Source organism: Sardina pilchardus, chromosome 19, assembly GCF_963854185.1.
Source record: "Sardina pilchardus chromosome 19, fSarPil1.1, whole genome shotgun sequence".
Lineage (NCBI taxonomy): Eukaryota > Metazoa > Chordata > Actinopteri > Clupeiformes > Clupeidae > Sardina > Sardina pilchardus.
The window spans coordinates 28,147,530-28,163,476 of record NC_085012.1 but is presented as its reverse complement, the minus strand read 5'-3'; the positions used below and the strand labels follow the sequence as shown (position 1 = coordinate 28,163,476).

At 44.1% G+C, this 15,947-nt stretch overlaps 2 protein-coding genes across 2 annotated transcripts; both read left to right on the top strand.

Annotated features, from left to right (window-relative positions):
* Positions 1-463: 463 nt before the first annotated feature.
* Positions 464-6,843, top strand: LOC134065665 (STEAP family member 1B-like). The gene is made up of 6 exons (XM_062520651.1): positions 464-561; positions 1,122-1,252; positions 1,627-1,975; positions 4,755-4,921; positions 5,203-5,367; positions 5,477-6,843. Exons 2-6 carry the CDS (start codon positions 1,151-1,153, stop codon positions 5,705-5,707), a joined length of 1,014 nt encoding a protein of 337 aa, XP_062376635.1. The 5' UTR covers positions 464-561; positions 1,122-1,150; the 3' UTR covers positions 5,708-6,843.
* Positions 6,844-8,937: 2,094 nt separating this feature from the next.
* Positions 8,938-15,312, top strand: LOC134065664 (carbonic anhydrase 1-like). Its single transcript, XM_062520650.1, has 7 exons — positions 8,938-9,096; positions 9,398-9,595; positions 11,061-11,179; positions 11,562-11,654; positions 11,807-11,869; positions 11,985-12,140; positions 13,536-15,312. The coding sequence occupies exons 1-7, from the start codon at positions 9,069-9,071 to the stop codon at positions 13,653-13,655; spliced, it is 777 nt and encodes a 258-aa protein (XP_062376634.1). The 5' UTR covers positions 8,938-9,068; the 3' UTR covers positions 13,656-15,312.
* The last annotated feature ends 635 nt before the right edge of the window (positions 15,313-15,947 follow it).

Genomic DNA, 15,947 nt, shown 5'->3' with positions numbered 1-15,947 from the left:
GAATGGTATGATCTCTATACTGACAAACTGACACAAGGACTTACTTTTTAAAAAGGAGTTTATAGGCCATATTAAATTTCCTGAATTTTATGCAGTTTGCACTAAACCTTAAAACTAACCTACCTAGACCAAATTCTTTAAAACAGGTCTTCAAAAAATGTATTGGTTATCCAATCTTTTAACAATGTCAAGAAAGGACTCAAGGTCAGGGCTAAATTGTTGTAGGCTAAGCCTATATTTGGGGTGGCTAAGCAAAATTTCGCTTGTGTGTGTAAAACTTAGTCATCAAAATAACAAAATGTTTCAGTGTAAAAAGAAACTACAACGTCGCCCGCTAGGTGACGAAGGTATCTGTGGTTGGTAGATGACAACATCAAGGCGGAGAGAGAACCCTACGATATTTGCGTCACTCTACTCACCAACTTTGGCTTGAGGTTGTCAAATGAAATCGTGAGCAACGTGTTGGAGAGCCAGGGAAGCTGATCCCTCTCGGACAGTTTGTTGGATGTTGGCCGGTGGGTTTGTAAATCACTTCAGTCCAAATTGATGGAACAACTGATGGTAAGATAAGATCTCAAATGATCTTAGCTGGTGATTTTACTTACAGAAGGAAGTAACAATAAGGGAAGCACATGTAGACTATAATTACTGAAGCCTACCACTTATGTCTGACTCAAAACCTACCTAGTATGATCAAACAGAGTAGGCTAGCAGGCTATATAGCTCGTTATATCATTGAAAACAGTCAGGCGGAAATTATGTATTTTTAATTATATTTTCACGGTGTTATCGTTTTCCACGTCATTCATATCATTAATCAGCATAGTCGCATGTAATAAGCAAGTAACAACGCAAAATTCTTGTTAGGCTCCAAGAGTGTAACTTCAAAGTAATAGCTTAACACCCCTTCCCCTATATTCCCTCACATTCTTTTTGCTCTAGGTTAACGACTGGGACATTGTGACTGAGATTAATCTGAAGTTAATCCTGTAGAAACATTCCTGGGCTATGTCTTTTGTACTTTGACATGTCATGTTGTTTTTGTGCCAACTGTGTAGGCCTAGCCATCATATGCAGTTCATTTGCCTTGCAGTGCTAACTGCTATACTGTACTTTCTCAGCATACACGTTCCAGGTAAGACAACAAAGGATGGAGAAAAGACAAGCAGATTCAACAGTGACGGAAAATGCTCAAGCCTGCCTTGAACTTTTAGAGATTGTAAATGATGGCAAACCTACACAAAACACAGAGGTATGCTAGAGCTGGAGTCAGTCTATGAATTCCATTATGTCTTTCAAGTCAAAACAAGATCAGCTATGCAAAAGAGTCACAGCCTAGAGACTGATGTAATCATGTTCTGTTTAATAGGGAAAACATGTTTGTATTAATATACTCACTGCATAGTGTCTTTGACATTTCCTCTCTCCTAATTTTCCAGAGATGACCATGCTGCCTCCCATTTGATTGCAATTGTCAGTTGAACAGTGTGTCAAAGTCAATTGCTTTTTATAGGCTATTGTACAGTGCCAGAATACCATGCTACTGCACCACACAGAATGTCTCAGGCACACTCCATCATTCTCTCTCTCTCTCTCTCTCTCTCTCTCTCTCTCTCTATGTGTCAGGTCTGTAGACAGCAAGAGGCCCAGTTGCTGAGAGAATCATGGCAGCACCCACTGCTGTGCCCTTACCCTGTGGAGGACTTTGAGTTGCCCACTAGCCTACAGCTCCAGGAGCTGCCTCTGTTTCCACAGTGGCACCTGCCTCTCAAGGTCATGACCTCCCTGATGGTTTCCACATTCCTCTACACACTACTGAGGGACGTCCTGCAACCGCTGGTGACCCAGAGCCGGAATGACTCCTACAAGATTCCCATTCTGGTGATGAACAAGGTGCTGCCTTGGACCTCCATCACCCTGCTGGCCACAGTGTATCTTCCCGGGGTGCTGGCAGCCATCTTGCAACTGCACAGAGGTGAGAATGTACATTTGGGGGTGATACTGGGCAGGAAGAATACACGTTTCTATTGGTAGAGGCAAAACTCTGTTGAACACACAAAACACATTTGTTGGAGTGTGCATGTGAGTGTGTCTGTGCCTGTGTGTCTGTCTCTGTGTGTGTGTTTGTGTTTGTGTGTAGGTGTGTGTGTGTGTGTGTTTGTGTTTGTGTGAATGTGCGCATGTGTGTGTGTGTGTGTGTGTGTGTGTGTGTGAGAGAGAAAGATGAGGACAAAAGAGTGAAGGAAAGGGTGAATGAGGGTGAGAGAACATGTGGTAAGGTGAGAACAGTGTTGAACACAGTAGTTTATTGAGTGTGTAGAAAGGAAGAAAGAAGTCAGCTGCTAACTTCCACCTACAGTACATCACACCTCTACATTACAGTCCCTCCCCTCCAGTTACACACACACACACACACACATACACACACACACACACACACACACACACATACACACACACACACACACACACACACACACACACACACAAAGACTGGGTGAGATGACGCATATGCCGGCGCTTAAACTAAGTGATGCCTGTCTGTTGTTCTCGTCCCATTGTGTCTCAGACATATTTTAGAAAAGAGTCCCTATTGTGTTGAGACACAGAAACTTCAAGTTTTGTAAATACCATAAGGGCGAGCCTCATGGCCTAAAGCAATCACTTCTGTAGCTCAGTAGGAATAGCCAGTAATAGTAGGTAGACTACTGTTTTCTGATTAACATACACCACATTAACCTATTTTAATAGACATAAAGCTGTAGTAAAGTAAAGTACTGTAGTAGTCATTTCCATAGCCAGTTTAACCAAAGAGAAAGAATACTGCCGTAATTTCCCAACTATAGTCGCGGCTTATACATCGATTTTGCCATTTTTTGCATAAAACACTGTCCTGTGACTTATACACAATGTGGCTAATACACAGCAAATGACTGTATTGATACATAGTTCCAAATAGTACTGATTTCTTCCTATAAAGCTGCACTTGCACATCTTAACCAATGTTGAGGGTTCTCACAGGTCATCTGCACATTGGAGTAAAGCAGCTTTGACCTTTCCGCTGGCCTTTACCCTGTCCTCACATGGCCGGCTCGTCTCAGAGTAGCAATTAAACTGCAGCAAGTGTAAATTTAGGCTTTCACATTCTCTCCGTGCCATTGTGGTCACACTGAGAGACGTATTGTCAGCGCAGTCTCAGGGAAAAGGGAGGCCTGTGCACGTCTGCCAAGATGGAAGTGTGTCAGAGAAAGAAGTTCAGCCTGCAGTCTCAGCAAACGGGATAGTGTTCGCGCGCTAAACTGGAAATATGGTGCAATATTTACCACAGATTGCTCAATTCGCTCTCACACCATAAGCCAAGTGCAAGCACAAACAGTGCTGCTGGAAAAGTCTGACATCTGCTTGGAAATTACACGATTGAGGGCATGTAGCGACAAATATTTAATATTCATTTTTTATAAATGTTGGTTCTTGTGTGTGGTAATCCATGCAGAGTACTTTCAGTAGACTATGACTGTATAACTACAGTTAATTTTAGCTTGAGACATCAACAGCTGGTTAGAGAGTTGTGAGTCTTGTCACTTTTGGGAAGAGGTGACACCCACCACACCTCATTGTGAAAAGGAAGTGACTGCAGACTGGTCAGCAGTGTAAACAGATGCTGCTGCTGTCCTGTGCAGCAGTGTGTAGCCCTCTCTGTGTAGTCTCTTGGAACACGGCCAAGCTAAACTACTGAGAGAAACAAGTCAGTGCTTTAGGACATCACATTTTTTTGCATATGAGTAAGAATGACACTAGACTACATTCTTCTAGATTTTGAAATAATGAAATTATGACAGAGCAATGAGACAAAAGTCCCATTTCAAAAGTCATATATAGTAACCATCTCATATTTTTAGGCAGTTTTCCTTTCCCCTGAAAAATGTCAGCTTTAGCTTGACATCTTGTGTCTTCAATTGTTATATTGCCTGGACTTACTACACATTAACTTTGTTTAACTATCATACCATGGTTCCATCAACACATCACTGCACGCCTAATGCACAATATGTATGTGTGTGTGTGTGTGTGTGTGTGTGTGTGTGTGTGTGTGTGTGTGTGTGTGTGTGTGTGTGTGTGTGTGTGTGTGTGTGTGTGTGTGTGTGTGTGTGTGTGTGCGTGTGCATTTGTCTTTATGTGTGTGTTTTTGTGTGTGATCAATTTGTTTTTTTAATTGGTCAAGTGCTCAGGTCTGACTCTGAAGAAGCTTGAGCAACACTGTTCTGGTCTATAGTGTCATCTGAGGTGAAGCGATCTCATCCTCACACCATGCTCATTGCGCAGGCACCAAGTACTCACTCAGAGGGCTGGCTGGAGAAGTATACAAAGTATAGACAGTGTGTGTAATCACCATGCTCATTGCGCAGGCACCAAGTACTCACTCAGAGGGCTGGCTGGAGAAGTATACAAAGTATAGACAGTGTGTGTAATCACCATGCTCATTGCGCAGGCACCAAGTACAGTCACTCAGTGGGCTGGCTGGAGAAGTATACAAAGTATAGACAGTGTGTGTAATCACCATGCTTGTTGTGCAGGCACCAAGTACAGTCACTCAGCAGGCTGGCTGGAGAAGTACAGTATACAAAGTATAGACAGTGTGTGTAATCACCATGCTCGTTGTGCAGGCACCAAGTACAGTCACTCAGCAGGCTGGCTGGAGAAGTACAGTATACAAAGTATAGACAGTGTGTGTAATCACCATGCTCGTTGCGCAGGCACCAAGTACAGTCAGTTCCCGGGCTGGCTGGAGAGGTGGATGTGTGTGAGGAAGCAGCTGGGCCTGCTGTCCTTCCTGCTGGCTGCGCTCCATGCCCTCTACAGCCTCAGCTACCCCATGAGGCGCTCCTACAGGTACAAGCTCCTCAACTGGGCCTACCAGCAGGTGAGCTCAGTCTCCAAGCAGATGAGGCATATGAATGTTACTTTTGGTGTCATGCTGTGCTGTCTGACCTTTTGTTCCTTTTGTACCTATGTTACCTATTTGAAAGTCAGATATGTATTGTACATACACGCTGTTACTTACTTATGGTACTCTGAACTGGATGCACTGAGCTACTGGTTGAATGTCTTAGAACTAAAGGGCATACTGTACATGCATATATCCAAATAGGATTTATCGTATAAAATATAGTAGACTCACAAAGGCATCGATTGTTCCCACAGGTACAGCAGAATAAGGATGATGCATGGATAGAAGATGATGTTTGGAGGATGGAGATCTATGTCTCTCTTGGAATTCTGGGACTTGGAGTCTTAGCAGTAATTGCTATGTCCTCCCTACCATCTGTTAGTGAGTCTTTCAACTGGAGAGAGTTCCAATGCATTCAGGTAACAAAGGAACACCTAAGTGGGAAGCCATTACAGATATATTCGTAATCTTTTCCTTTACGACAGGAACGTATTGCTGTTGTTCCACACTTTTCTGTTGTCCTTGCAGAGAACTCTGGGATATCTTGCTCTGCTCCTGTGCACAACTCACGCGCTGGTCTTTGGTTGGCGCAAGTGGGTGGAGCCAAAGCATTACGTCTGGTACACGCCCCCATCCTTCATCCTAGCCTCTGTCCTTCCTGCTGGCGTGCTACTGGTCAAGATGGTGCTGTCACTGCCCTGTCTGGACCGAAGGCTGGAGCAGATTCGCCGAGGCTGGGAAAGACCGCACTCCCAGTGAGAGCACGAGAGGGGAAAGGAGGTTATGTAGCTGCCCGCAGGATGGACATCATGCCATGGGCATAATCTTTAGCTAAATGGAACGAGTCAGTGAAGTGTATGTTCCCTATAGGACCCTGTGACATGGTGATGTACTTATGCACTATAGGAGACATACACATAATAATGACATCATCCATGGAGGGAAAAGGTGTTGAGACATTATAGTAGGAAAGCTCTTTCCCTGTTTTAAAGAACAACATGCAGCCTTCAAATATGTTGCTGATTATACTCAAACATGTACGATCAGCAGCATATTTTGAAGACTGCACAATTCCTCAAAGCTGTTCTTACCTGTTAAATAGCTATGAAACACAGCATATTTAGGCATGTGTCACCCTGACAAAGACTTGAAAATAGTGCCTGTCCCTGTGTTAGCGCTCAAGGTTGTCACTACTTTATTTATATCAAAGGTGAATTATGAAAATTGTATTTCAGTATGTGTGCTGTATGCAGCCTTATGCCCCAACTGGGACGAAGAGGATAAGTAAGTAAGTAATGTGTGCTGTATCTCGGTATGTAGGCTACTAGTGCAAAAACACTGAAATAACAAAACCCAGTTTAGGGGCCATCATGGTTTGTAAACGTGATGCAGTGAGATGAGAATGTGACATTCAGAACTCTTCCCGTCATCACATCAAGGTGGGAAGCTTGTTGAATTAAAACCACCTCAACGTTACCTATCTGGACCAAGTCTCTGCTGACAACTGAAGAAGGGACGTGTTCGTGACCTGCTGCCACAATGTCAATGCAAAGCTATTGTGCCATATGCTCCTGTTTGCAGAGGGACAGGCACATAAATAGTGCACTTTGAACAGGACTCCTCAGACAAGGTTGAAAACGATGTTAGGGTGCTTCTTCCTTTTGATCTTTTGACCAAATGTTGACAAATATGTTTTTATAAAAATCTATTTATAATAGATTATACAACTATTATTAAACTATTTAAATTGTGAAAAAGGTAGTAGAGATATGTGAACGTTCTTGTTCAAAATTAATTTAGTCTAAAAAGGTTTCAATTCTATATTTGTAAAAACATGTTCAGTGCATTATGTATTGCTGTTTGTTTATTATTTTGTGAACAGTTATTTACCCTAAATACGGTCTGTAAAAAGAAAATACATATTTTCCAATTGTTGAGTTTATAAAATATTTAATTGAGTAACTTATAAAGTGTCAAAGTTTTAAATTCCAGTGAGCAATAGGCTAGCCTACCCATCAGTAATGTCATGAGGTTGTTGCACATTCATATTATTATTTAATGTACTAGGCTACTACATCCAGCAGGTGGCAGTATAACACATTAAAATCTTCTGCTCTGGTAGAAAGCCACAGCCTCTGTATACTTGTGGGCATCATTGCATATAAACATTAAATTAAAACATCTACAGTATATTGAAATTGCACAGCATTGATATACCTGTCCCAGGTATGAGCCATAGTGTGCCCCTGGGCATAGACATGAAAAGGACCCCCCTGCCCAAGGGAGTTGGTAACTCGACTAAGTTAGGGGGTTACCAACAAGGTAACACAAATTTGAAAGAATAACCCCTTACACGATGACCTCTTGTGACTTTTATGGAAAGAAATTGACAGATTGAGACTTAAAAATATGCCATAATCCACAAGCCAAGGCAACTTGCTATGAAAAAAGATGCCAATTACAAAGCATAATTATCGCACAGTGTAACCTGTGTATTCGACTCAGGGGCCCCATTCAGATATCAGGTGAATAACAACCCATGGTAATGTACAGTATATTGAGGGGCCCTGTAAAGACATATTGCATAAGGGGCCTTACTGTATATGGGGATAAGGGAGGATAATACAGTGACTTCAAACAGAGGATTGAACTTCAGGGCCCTTTCAGCTGCTGGGTCTGAGTCTGATAGGCCTGTTTAGTTGCCCATTTCCTGCCTAGGCCTAGGTTACTGATTTCATAGTTATAACTTCATATGGCCATCATCTTTGCGCTAGTCTTCCTAGAATTCTATCTGAGTGTCTGGAGGTTCTTTGGTTACTTCAGAGGACAGTTTGTATGACATAATAAGTTTGTTCCACAAAATATGAGTTGAGAAGGTTGAGATGGTGTCTTAACTTAATGATGTTGTGCCCAATCAATTATGTTTGCGTATTCTAGATGTATAAATGTGTCGATATATATATATATATATTTTTTTTTTTTTTTTTTTTTTTTTTACTCCAACATCTGTATTGGCTACCATTACTGCATAGCCTTTAGTATGCCTACAGTTTAAACACGTCATGTCTAGGCTACATCCATTTTTGTAGGCTAGGTAGCCTATTCTGCAAAATACCCGTTCAGATTTAGCCTGGCATATTAGCTGACCACCAGATGGCAATCTAGCATAACAGTGCAGGTAGGCCTACAGTACGTGGGGGGAAAGCACATAGTAAGGTCAAAGCATAGATGGCTCTTTGAAATTCATGGGGGAACCAGGCAACAGTCAAGCTCTAAATAATATCAAAGCTCCGCAAGTTTGACACCTGTTGAGCGCACGGCGTGGACGCTGGCGTTATGACCCCATTGGCCTAGGCTACACAATATTGTAGGCAACACTAGGCAACTGCAAATGTGAAATGTAAAAAAAAAAAACACACACTCAGCTGTGTGTGTGCATGTCAAATATGTTCTGCGTGTTGCATGTCAAAAATATTCTGCGTGAAGCGTAACGCATTTTGTCATGGCTTAAGAGGGAGAGAGAGCCCGTGAGAGAGAGGCTGTGGCGGATGTAAAGGGATTTTGCACAGCAGTTCAGCACCTGTGTCCACACTGACCTCGGCTCATGTTGCATGTCTCAGCGGAGATGAAAACCAGCGAGTGGCGGTATGGTGGTGGCATGTCAGTGATACTGTAGATGGAACTGAACTAGGCCTACATCAATCTGAGCAAGACACCGGTCAGAACATTATAACATTCTAGCATTCGAGACATTACTGATGTGGAGAACATTGTCCTTGCCTGCAAAATTAAACTAAACTCAGAGGGAGCGACACAGATGCGCTCTCTCCCTCTGTTAGTGCGCGCGCGTGTGTGTGAGGGAGGGAGAGGAGAGAGAGAGAGAGAGAGAGAGAGAGAGAGAGAGAGAGAGCATCGATCTCTTGAAACTCCTCCTGCTGCTCACAGTCAATTGCGCTGTTGCGGTCATGTGGCCAAACCCCCTCAGCATGAGACATACCATCCAGCCGGACCCTATATAAACCAGCCTCGCCGATCTATTTACGGAGACTGTCAGTACGCACACAAGGCTGAAGGAATTCAGGAGATTACTTCTTAAAACACTTACTCTCAATTGATAACAATGTCTTGGGGATACGCAGCCAACAACGGTGAGACGCGGTGGGGTTACACGGGCACTCAAAGGCATCTTAATAGCCTATATTAGAATGAATGGAAAGCCTATGTCATGACTGAATAATCCTGGTATGGTTTCCCAATTGTCTGCAGTCCAACATGTCATTTTGACATTGCAAGATGTCCTGTGACATTGCATCTGCACATTCTGTTTAAATGTTCTCTTTTCATGCAATATTAATTAGGCCTATATATTTAGGGTGTAAGATAACATGTTATCTGCACAAAATAGATGTCGCCATCTCTTTCTCCAATTGTTTCCTTTTCCTATTGCAGGACCCGACAAATGGGGTGAAAACTTCCCGATCGCAAATGGACCTCGCCAGTCTCCCATTGACATTGTACCTGGCGAGGCTGCGTACGACGCCGCACTGAAGGCGCTCACGCTGAAGTACGATCCCTCCACCTCCATCGACATCCTCAACAATGGCCATTCTGTTCAAGTCACCTTCGCCGACGACACTGATAGCTCAAGTTTGTGGAAAATCCTTCCTTTCCTTATTTCCTTCCCTTCACCACCTTAAAGCGCCATGGCAACTGTTAATCTCTTCATTATGCAAAATTATTCCCGTAGTCTTTGTATTAAGTGATGATTCCATTTCCACTTATTCATTTGGTACGCACTGTTATTCTGACAAGCTAGTGCAGCAGAATGGAACCGACTGATCAGGGAAAAAAAAAAAAAAAACTGGCGAAAAACAGGTGTAGAAATGTCACCACATAGCTGTGAGGAGTCCGGAGAAATGTAATTGACAAGTACTTAGGAAGAATCGACTGTCTTCGCTAATCGCTCGATTCATAAAACGGTGATAATTAAAAAATATTTAATGCGGACTGCCGACAAACACTGACCTGTAAGCTTCTCCTGTTACTGCGTAAAACCCGAAGGTCAGGGTTTGGGCATGTGGGTTGAGTGCACGAGTTAAACATTAATTTTCCAACAACAGACCACTACTTTGTTTAATAATCAAATAGAAACACAAAGGTCTCTAACAAAACACTGCAACACTACAGTAACGTTCCATGCTTAGGCTATTAAGTGATTTATCTAAAATTACAAATGTATTGTCTACACTAGTTTAATATTAATAACGGAAATGATTCTGCTGCATTTTCTAAACAATTTTACGAATATAGCTGCTAATATATTTACAAAGGTAATAAAGCTTATCCTACCTAAATGCTGCTTTGTAAAATCAGAAAGTTATGATATGACAATATATTTGATGAAATGTTACCATAATATTGTTATGCAACGATTCACGGAGCATATACAATCTTAACTTAGGCACTTTATCTTTCTGACCTTCACGCAGCTGTAGTTGTTACGTAACAGGGGCTGTGTATACCTCTAATGTAAAGGAGCACCGGGTTGGCTGTTTGGGGAGCGAGGGTGCTTGCGTGCCTGCATTGGTGTGAGTGTAGGATCAGTTGTGTGAGACATTCAGCAGAACACTGTTACATACATGCCCTCCGCTCTTGCTTATAGGGCTGAGTCAGGGATTGGGGATGAATCATTTCTGTCTTCCCGAAAAGTCAATCTGTCATAGTAGGCCTACTATATCAAGAGTGGGTAGAAAAATACAATATTATCTTTACTCCACTTGGTAAATCCCCCACTCCCCAGAAACTTTAACCCTTAGTGATAAGGAATATCTTTTTACCCGGCGTTGCCTTTTCAACAACTGTCTTGGGTTGTGCATACCATGTCCGTAAGCATATACTGTATATGTGAACCTGCGTGTGTGTGTGTGTGTGTGTGTGTGTGTGTGTGTGTATGCATGTTTGTGCATCTGTGCGTGAGCATGCATGCGTATGTGTGTGAGTGTGTGGGGTGTTTTATTATAAAATGAGAACTGGGACAAAAGGACATGAGTCAGAGGGGGTTGTGACCGGCGTCACTGATGTGTGCTGTGCTGTTGCTCTTTCATCTCTGCAGCTCTGACCGGGGGCCCAATCTCCGGGACTTACAGGCTCAAGCAGTTCCACTTCCACTGGGGGGCCAGCGACGACAGAGGCTCCGAGCACACTGTAGCCGGGACCAAGTACCCAGCTGAGGTAACGCACAAACCCCTTTGAAGTGTCTTATACTTTGAAGTCACTTGACCTCGCAGAATTAGAAGCCCTCCCCATAATACATTTGGAAGTGTTAAAGGAGAAATCCGGCGAGATTTCACATCGGTTTCTCGAGGTTTAACACTTAAAGACATGTTACATTTTCTTTGCTCATTAGTTGAAAGGAATACACACGTTCCTCTTTTCTTTGCCTGATGTGTACTGTACTGTCTTCTTACCCCACACAGTAAATCTAATAGATTTATTAGTAAATCTATTTAGTCTTAGCCTTTTTGTGGCAGTCTATCCAAGCCACTGAAAACTATTTGTTCAAAAGCTGGAGAGCTGCTGTGTGTGAACCCGTTGCCCTGTGCTCTCGCCTCAGCTGCATCTGGTCCACTGGAACACCAAGTATCCCAGCTTTGGAGAGGCCGCCAGCCAGAGTGACGGACTGGCTGTGGTTGGAGTCTTCCTTCAGGTTGGTGCTGGTGGGAACTCTCCACCCCTCTCCCCCCTCCCTCGCCACGTTTGCACTGTGTTTGCCACATTTGCCACGTTTGCTTCCTCTTCATTTCGTGTCTGTGCCCTGTGAGCTAAACTTTTGATTCATGGTTTACTTTTTTTATCCAGATTGGTGCTGAAAATCCTCAGCTGCAGAAGCTTCTTGATGCTTTTGACGGCATCAAAGCCAAGGTACGACGGACTATGACCCCCTTGAACACACATATAAACATTTATATGTGAAAGCTTGAGTTAATCACTGCAACTACATGGCTCTTACATCTGTTGCTTCTGTCTATTCCTGCAGAGCACCCAGAATTCCTTTGCGAACTATGACCCCAGCACACTCCTGCCAGGGTCCCTGAACTATTGGACATACGACGGCTCCCTGACCACACCTCCTCTGCTGGAAAGCGTCACCTGGATCGTCTGCAAGGAGTCAATCAGTGTCAGCCCTGGCCAGGTACAGTGAAGGCACTGTGAAAGCCTCCAAAGACTTCAAATTCATTGCTACAGTACACACTGCCACAAGTTATTTTTTTACCTTTTTTTTTTTTTACGAGATTTGCACATTCTCGCCTAACGTGGCATAAGTAATTAGTTCAGAGCACATTTCTTTGGGCTGTGGTTGCTGGATGTTGTCTCTGTGGTTTTGGACGGGTTCTCTTTGGCTTTCTAGAAAAAACAAAACAAGAACTATGAAAACATTTTTGGCCCAGCAAAAGATATTCCTAAACGCCTTACTCATACTAAAATCTTCCCAGCATGAATATGCATATGTTTAATTTGGAAATTGGGTCTGGATGATAACGCATTCATGTTCCCTAAAATATCCCATGGGATATCATTTTCTGAATTTCAACAGACTTCAGCCAGTAAGAATGCCTGCCTATATTTAGTGCATCTAAATGTAGTCCAGTTGAGGTTTAGGTAGGAGAAAGATTCAGTAGAGATGTAATTATGCCTGAGGGCCCTCCCTCACCTTCATAGCCGTCCAAGCTCTGTCTCTGGAGCCAGCACTGGAGATGCTACACTGGGGCAGCTAGGCTTTCTCTCTCTCTCTCTCTCTCTCTCTCTCTCTCTCTGTTGCTCTCTCTGTCACTCTCCCTCTCCTTCTCTCTCTCTCTCTCTCTCTCTCTCTCTCTCTCGCTCTCTCGCTCTCTGTCTCTCACTCCTCCCTCACCTCTCTGACCCAGTGGCTATCTTGTACCCATGTGAAAATTAACACTCCCCAGACAAATGTTTATTTTATGACTGAAGCCTGGCCCTCTCTGGGGGGTAAGCCAAGAAAAGACAAGCTAAGCCAAGCCAATACGCTGTGTGTGTGTTCAAACCCCCGGTGGCCATTTTTAATTTCCTCTACCGCCGCGGCCTGCCGGGAAGCCGTAGGCTGAGTGACATGGAAAGGACAGAGACAGATATCAGTCTGTATGTCTGTTGGTCGGTCCTCCATCTTGTAATTTTGTAGCGGGGAGAGGCTGTCTGTAGTCAGCTGATACCATATACTTAGAAAATGATTCAGCAGGCTGCCAGGCTGGAAACTCTCCTGGGTAGTATTTGTTGCATGGAGCCTTTAAGGCCTCTTGAGAAGAGCGATGACAGATGAGCGAGCAGATTAGACAGCTGATGGACTTTCTTTACTTCTCCTTTTTCCTCTCTGCCTACATCGCTCATCTACCGATCTACCGCTTCTTCCACCTCCTCCTTCACATCCTGTATCTGTCTATTACTCACTATTTCCTCCTCCTTCCTTCTCAACTCTGCTTCTCTCTCTTTCTCTCTGTCTCTCTATCTCTCTGTCTCTCTCTCTCTCTCTCTCTCTCTCTCTCTCTCTCTCTCTCTCTCTCTCTTTGTGCAGATGGAGAAGTTCCGTGGCCTGATGTTTTCTGGGGATGGGGATGCCCCCTGCTGCATGGTGGATAACTACCGCCCCCCGCAGCCCCTGAAGGGTCGCAAGGTCCGCGCATCCTTCCAATAAGCCAGACGCCCACGCTCTCCTCCAACCCCCTCCCCCCAACCAAGGAGCCGTCCTCCAGTTGACCCCCTGCGGCAGCCCCTCCAACCGCCACCACCCCGCCTCCCAACGCCAAGCATTTATCCGTCCTCCACAGTGAGCTGTGCTGGTGTGCCCCACCCTCCTACGAGAGCGACGCGGGGTACAGGAACCCTGTCCGTGCTTCCAGTGCTTCCATTGACCAGTAATCCCCTTAGCCCTGCCAACGGAACCCACCCTGGCTGACCACTACAACTGGATCCGAAAAGAAATGGATCACAGACATGGATCATACTCATCGAGCGGTCTGGTGATCCTAGTGACCAAAGGTGACCGAGGCATCCCCTCTTCCACGTGTCCGTCTGGTCCAGGCAGTGGTGTCGCTCAGCCTGAGTGCTCTGAAGGACGCTAGTCTGACTCCGTCGTGGCATTCCTGAAGGCTCACTGTGGCAGGTTTACTGGGATTCTGCATTTTTGGTGCCAATATTTGAAAAGTGTTTTATTTGTTCACTCTTTTTGCTAAGAAAAAAATATATTATTATTATTCTCATTGTTGTGGATCTTTAGTAGAGCCATTGTAGTTCAAGTATGTAAACGCAAACAAGCAAGGAGGAGGAGGAAGGAGACAAGTGTGGAGAGGCGATGAAGCTGAAAAGCAAAATCACGAAGCACAATGAGGCGTGAATGTTTTCGCTGAGCACGATGCGAGAGGACAGCCATGTCTGCTCACAGTGCCAGCTCAGGGCACCATCTCTCCGAGCAAAAGCTAGCTGTCAGGCCATCTGGGAGGGTGAGAGGGTGAAAGGGGGGAGGGGGGAGGGTGAGCCTGCCCCTGTGGTGCCAGTGTAGTAATCTCTGACTGCCCTCCTCAGGATCACCACAGCTTAGCGAACCTCTGGTGTTTTGGCCAAGCAAACTTGCAAAAATCCCTATTTGGCACACACACACCCATATGCGCACACTTGCACATGTACACAGACACACACACGCACACACATTATGTGCATACATGCACACACAAATACAAACACACACAACCATATGGCGCATAGAATCCCCTCATTTGTTGGTACTGCGTTTCATCATGTGAAAAGCTTCACACTCTGCATCTTTGTGCCTCCAATCTCCAAATCCCTTTCTTGTTTGTTTTCATGATTTGTATCAATGCTATAGACTAGCAAAGTGCATTTGATGTCTGTGCGGCTTCACAATACAGAGACATGTTGTGTTACAAATTTATGCCATTTCTTTTGTTTTCCATGATTCCTAAAAAATTTAATTGGATTCTTGTGTTCCTCCCTGTGGGGGTAAAATCCATCCTTGTGTTGTAACCACTGCTTTGTGCAGTTGCAATTGGGCTTGTTAGCCGGGCACTGCATTAACGTGAAGGTAGAGGTAAACCTGCCAAAAGATAAACTTAACAGGAACGCCAGGTCCTTAGAACCTCAGTCTCATGTTAGCCTTTGGGACCAGAAGTCTGCGCAGAACGTCTAAGAAAATGAAGTGAAGATCATGTGTCGCTGTGTGTCTGACAGAATGTCTTAGTTTGTGCCCGATCATGAATTTCGACTTGCACTGAGTACATCATGCTGTCTGCTTGTTTTTGAAAGAGGAGGTTTTCAATAAAGATATTTTACGACTATGCTGGAGTTGGTGTTCTACTTCCGTTGACCTACGACCTTATAAGAGGGGGCAGGAAAGAGAGTTACTCAAGTAGTTCTTGTCATGTTTATACAACAAGTAAACTTAGCTATGTACTGTATGTAGTATGTGTTTTACAATCTCGTGACTTGCGTTTGACATGATGCTCATCTGCAAGACCTTAAAGGGAAACTTGGCGTGTTTTGTGTGCTTCACTGAAATACATGGCAAGGTGGTCTCATGATCTGAACACACGCCATCACTTGTTAACTTGTTACCAACTAAAGGCATGCTACAGCATCACATGACCACGAGAAAGCAAATCTCCTACAGCACCCTTGACACACACTAGGTCCATGCACAGACAGACAGACACACGCACACACACACACACACTAACACAAACACTTCCCCTTCTGAGGGGCGAGAGATAAGAGCATTTGGACATGTACAGCAACATTTGATTAAGATCAAGGGCCCCTGAGCCAACAAACTGTCCAAATATGTGAGTAGAACACAGAAGGCCTAGATCTGCAGTGAACAGCACCTTCGACCTGGAGATTACAAAGCAGGCTTCCACAGATGATTTCTTCATATTCTTCATCTACATATAAATGGGACTCTTTCCATCATCTC

Bases quoted from the DNA above. Each gene is read 5' to 3' on its own strand.
- LOC134065664 (XM_062520650.1), top strand. From the start codon at position 9,069: ATGTCTTGGGGATACGCAGCCAACAACG. The intron at 9,097-9,397 runs GTGAGACGCGGT...TTCCTATTGCAG, and splicing joins GGGATACGCAGCCAACAACG to GACCCGACAAATGGGGTGAA. The intron at 11,180-11,561 runs GTAACGCACAAA...CTCTCGCCTCAG, and splicing joins GGACCAAGTACCCAGCTGAG to CTGCATCTGGTCCACTGGAA.
- LOC134065665 (XM_062520651.1), top strand. From the start codon at position 1,151: ATGGAGAAAAGACAAGCAGATTCAACAGTGACGGAAAATGCTCAAGCC. The intron at 1,253-1,626 runs GTATGCTAGAGC...TCTATGTGTCAG, and splicing joins AACCTACACAAAACACAGAG to GTCTGTAGACAGCAAGAGGC. The intron at 1,976-4,754 runs GTGAGAATGTAC...CTCGTTGCGCAG, and splicing joins CATCTTGCAACTGCACAGAG to GCACCAAGTACAGTCAGTTC.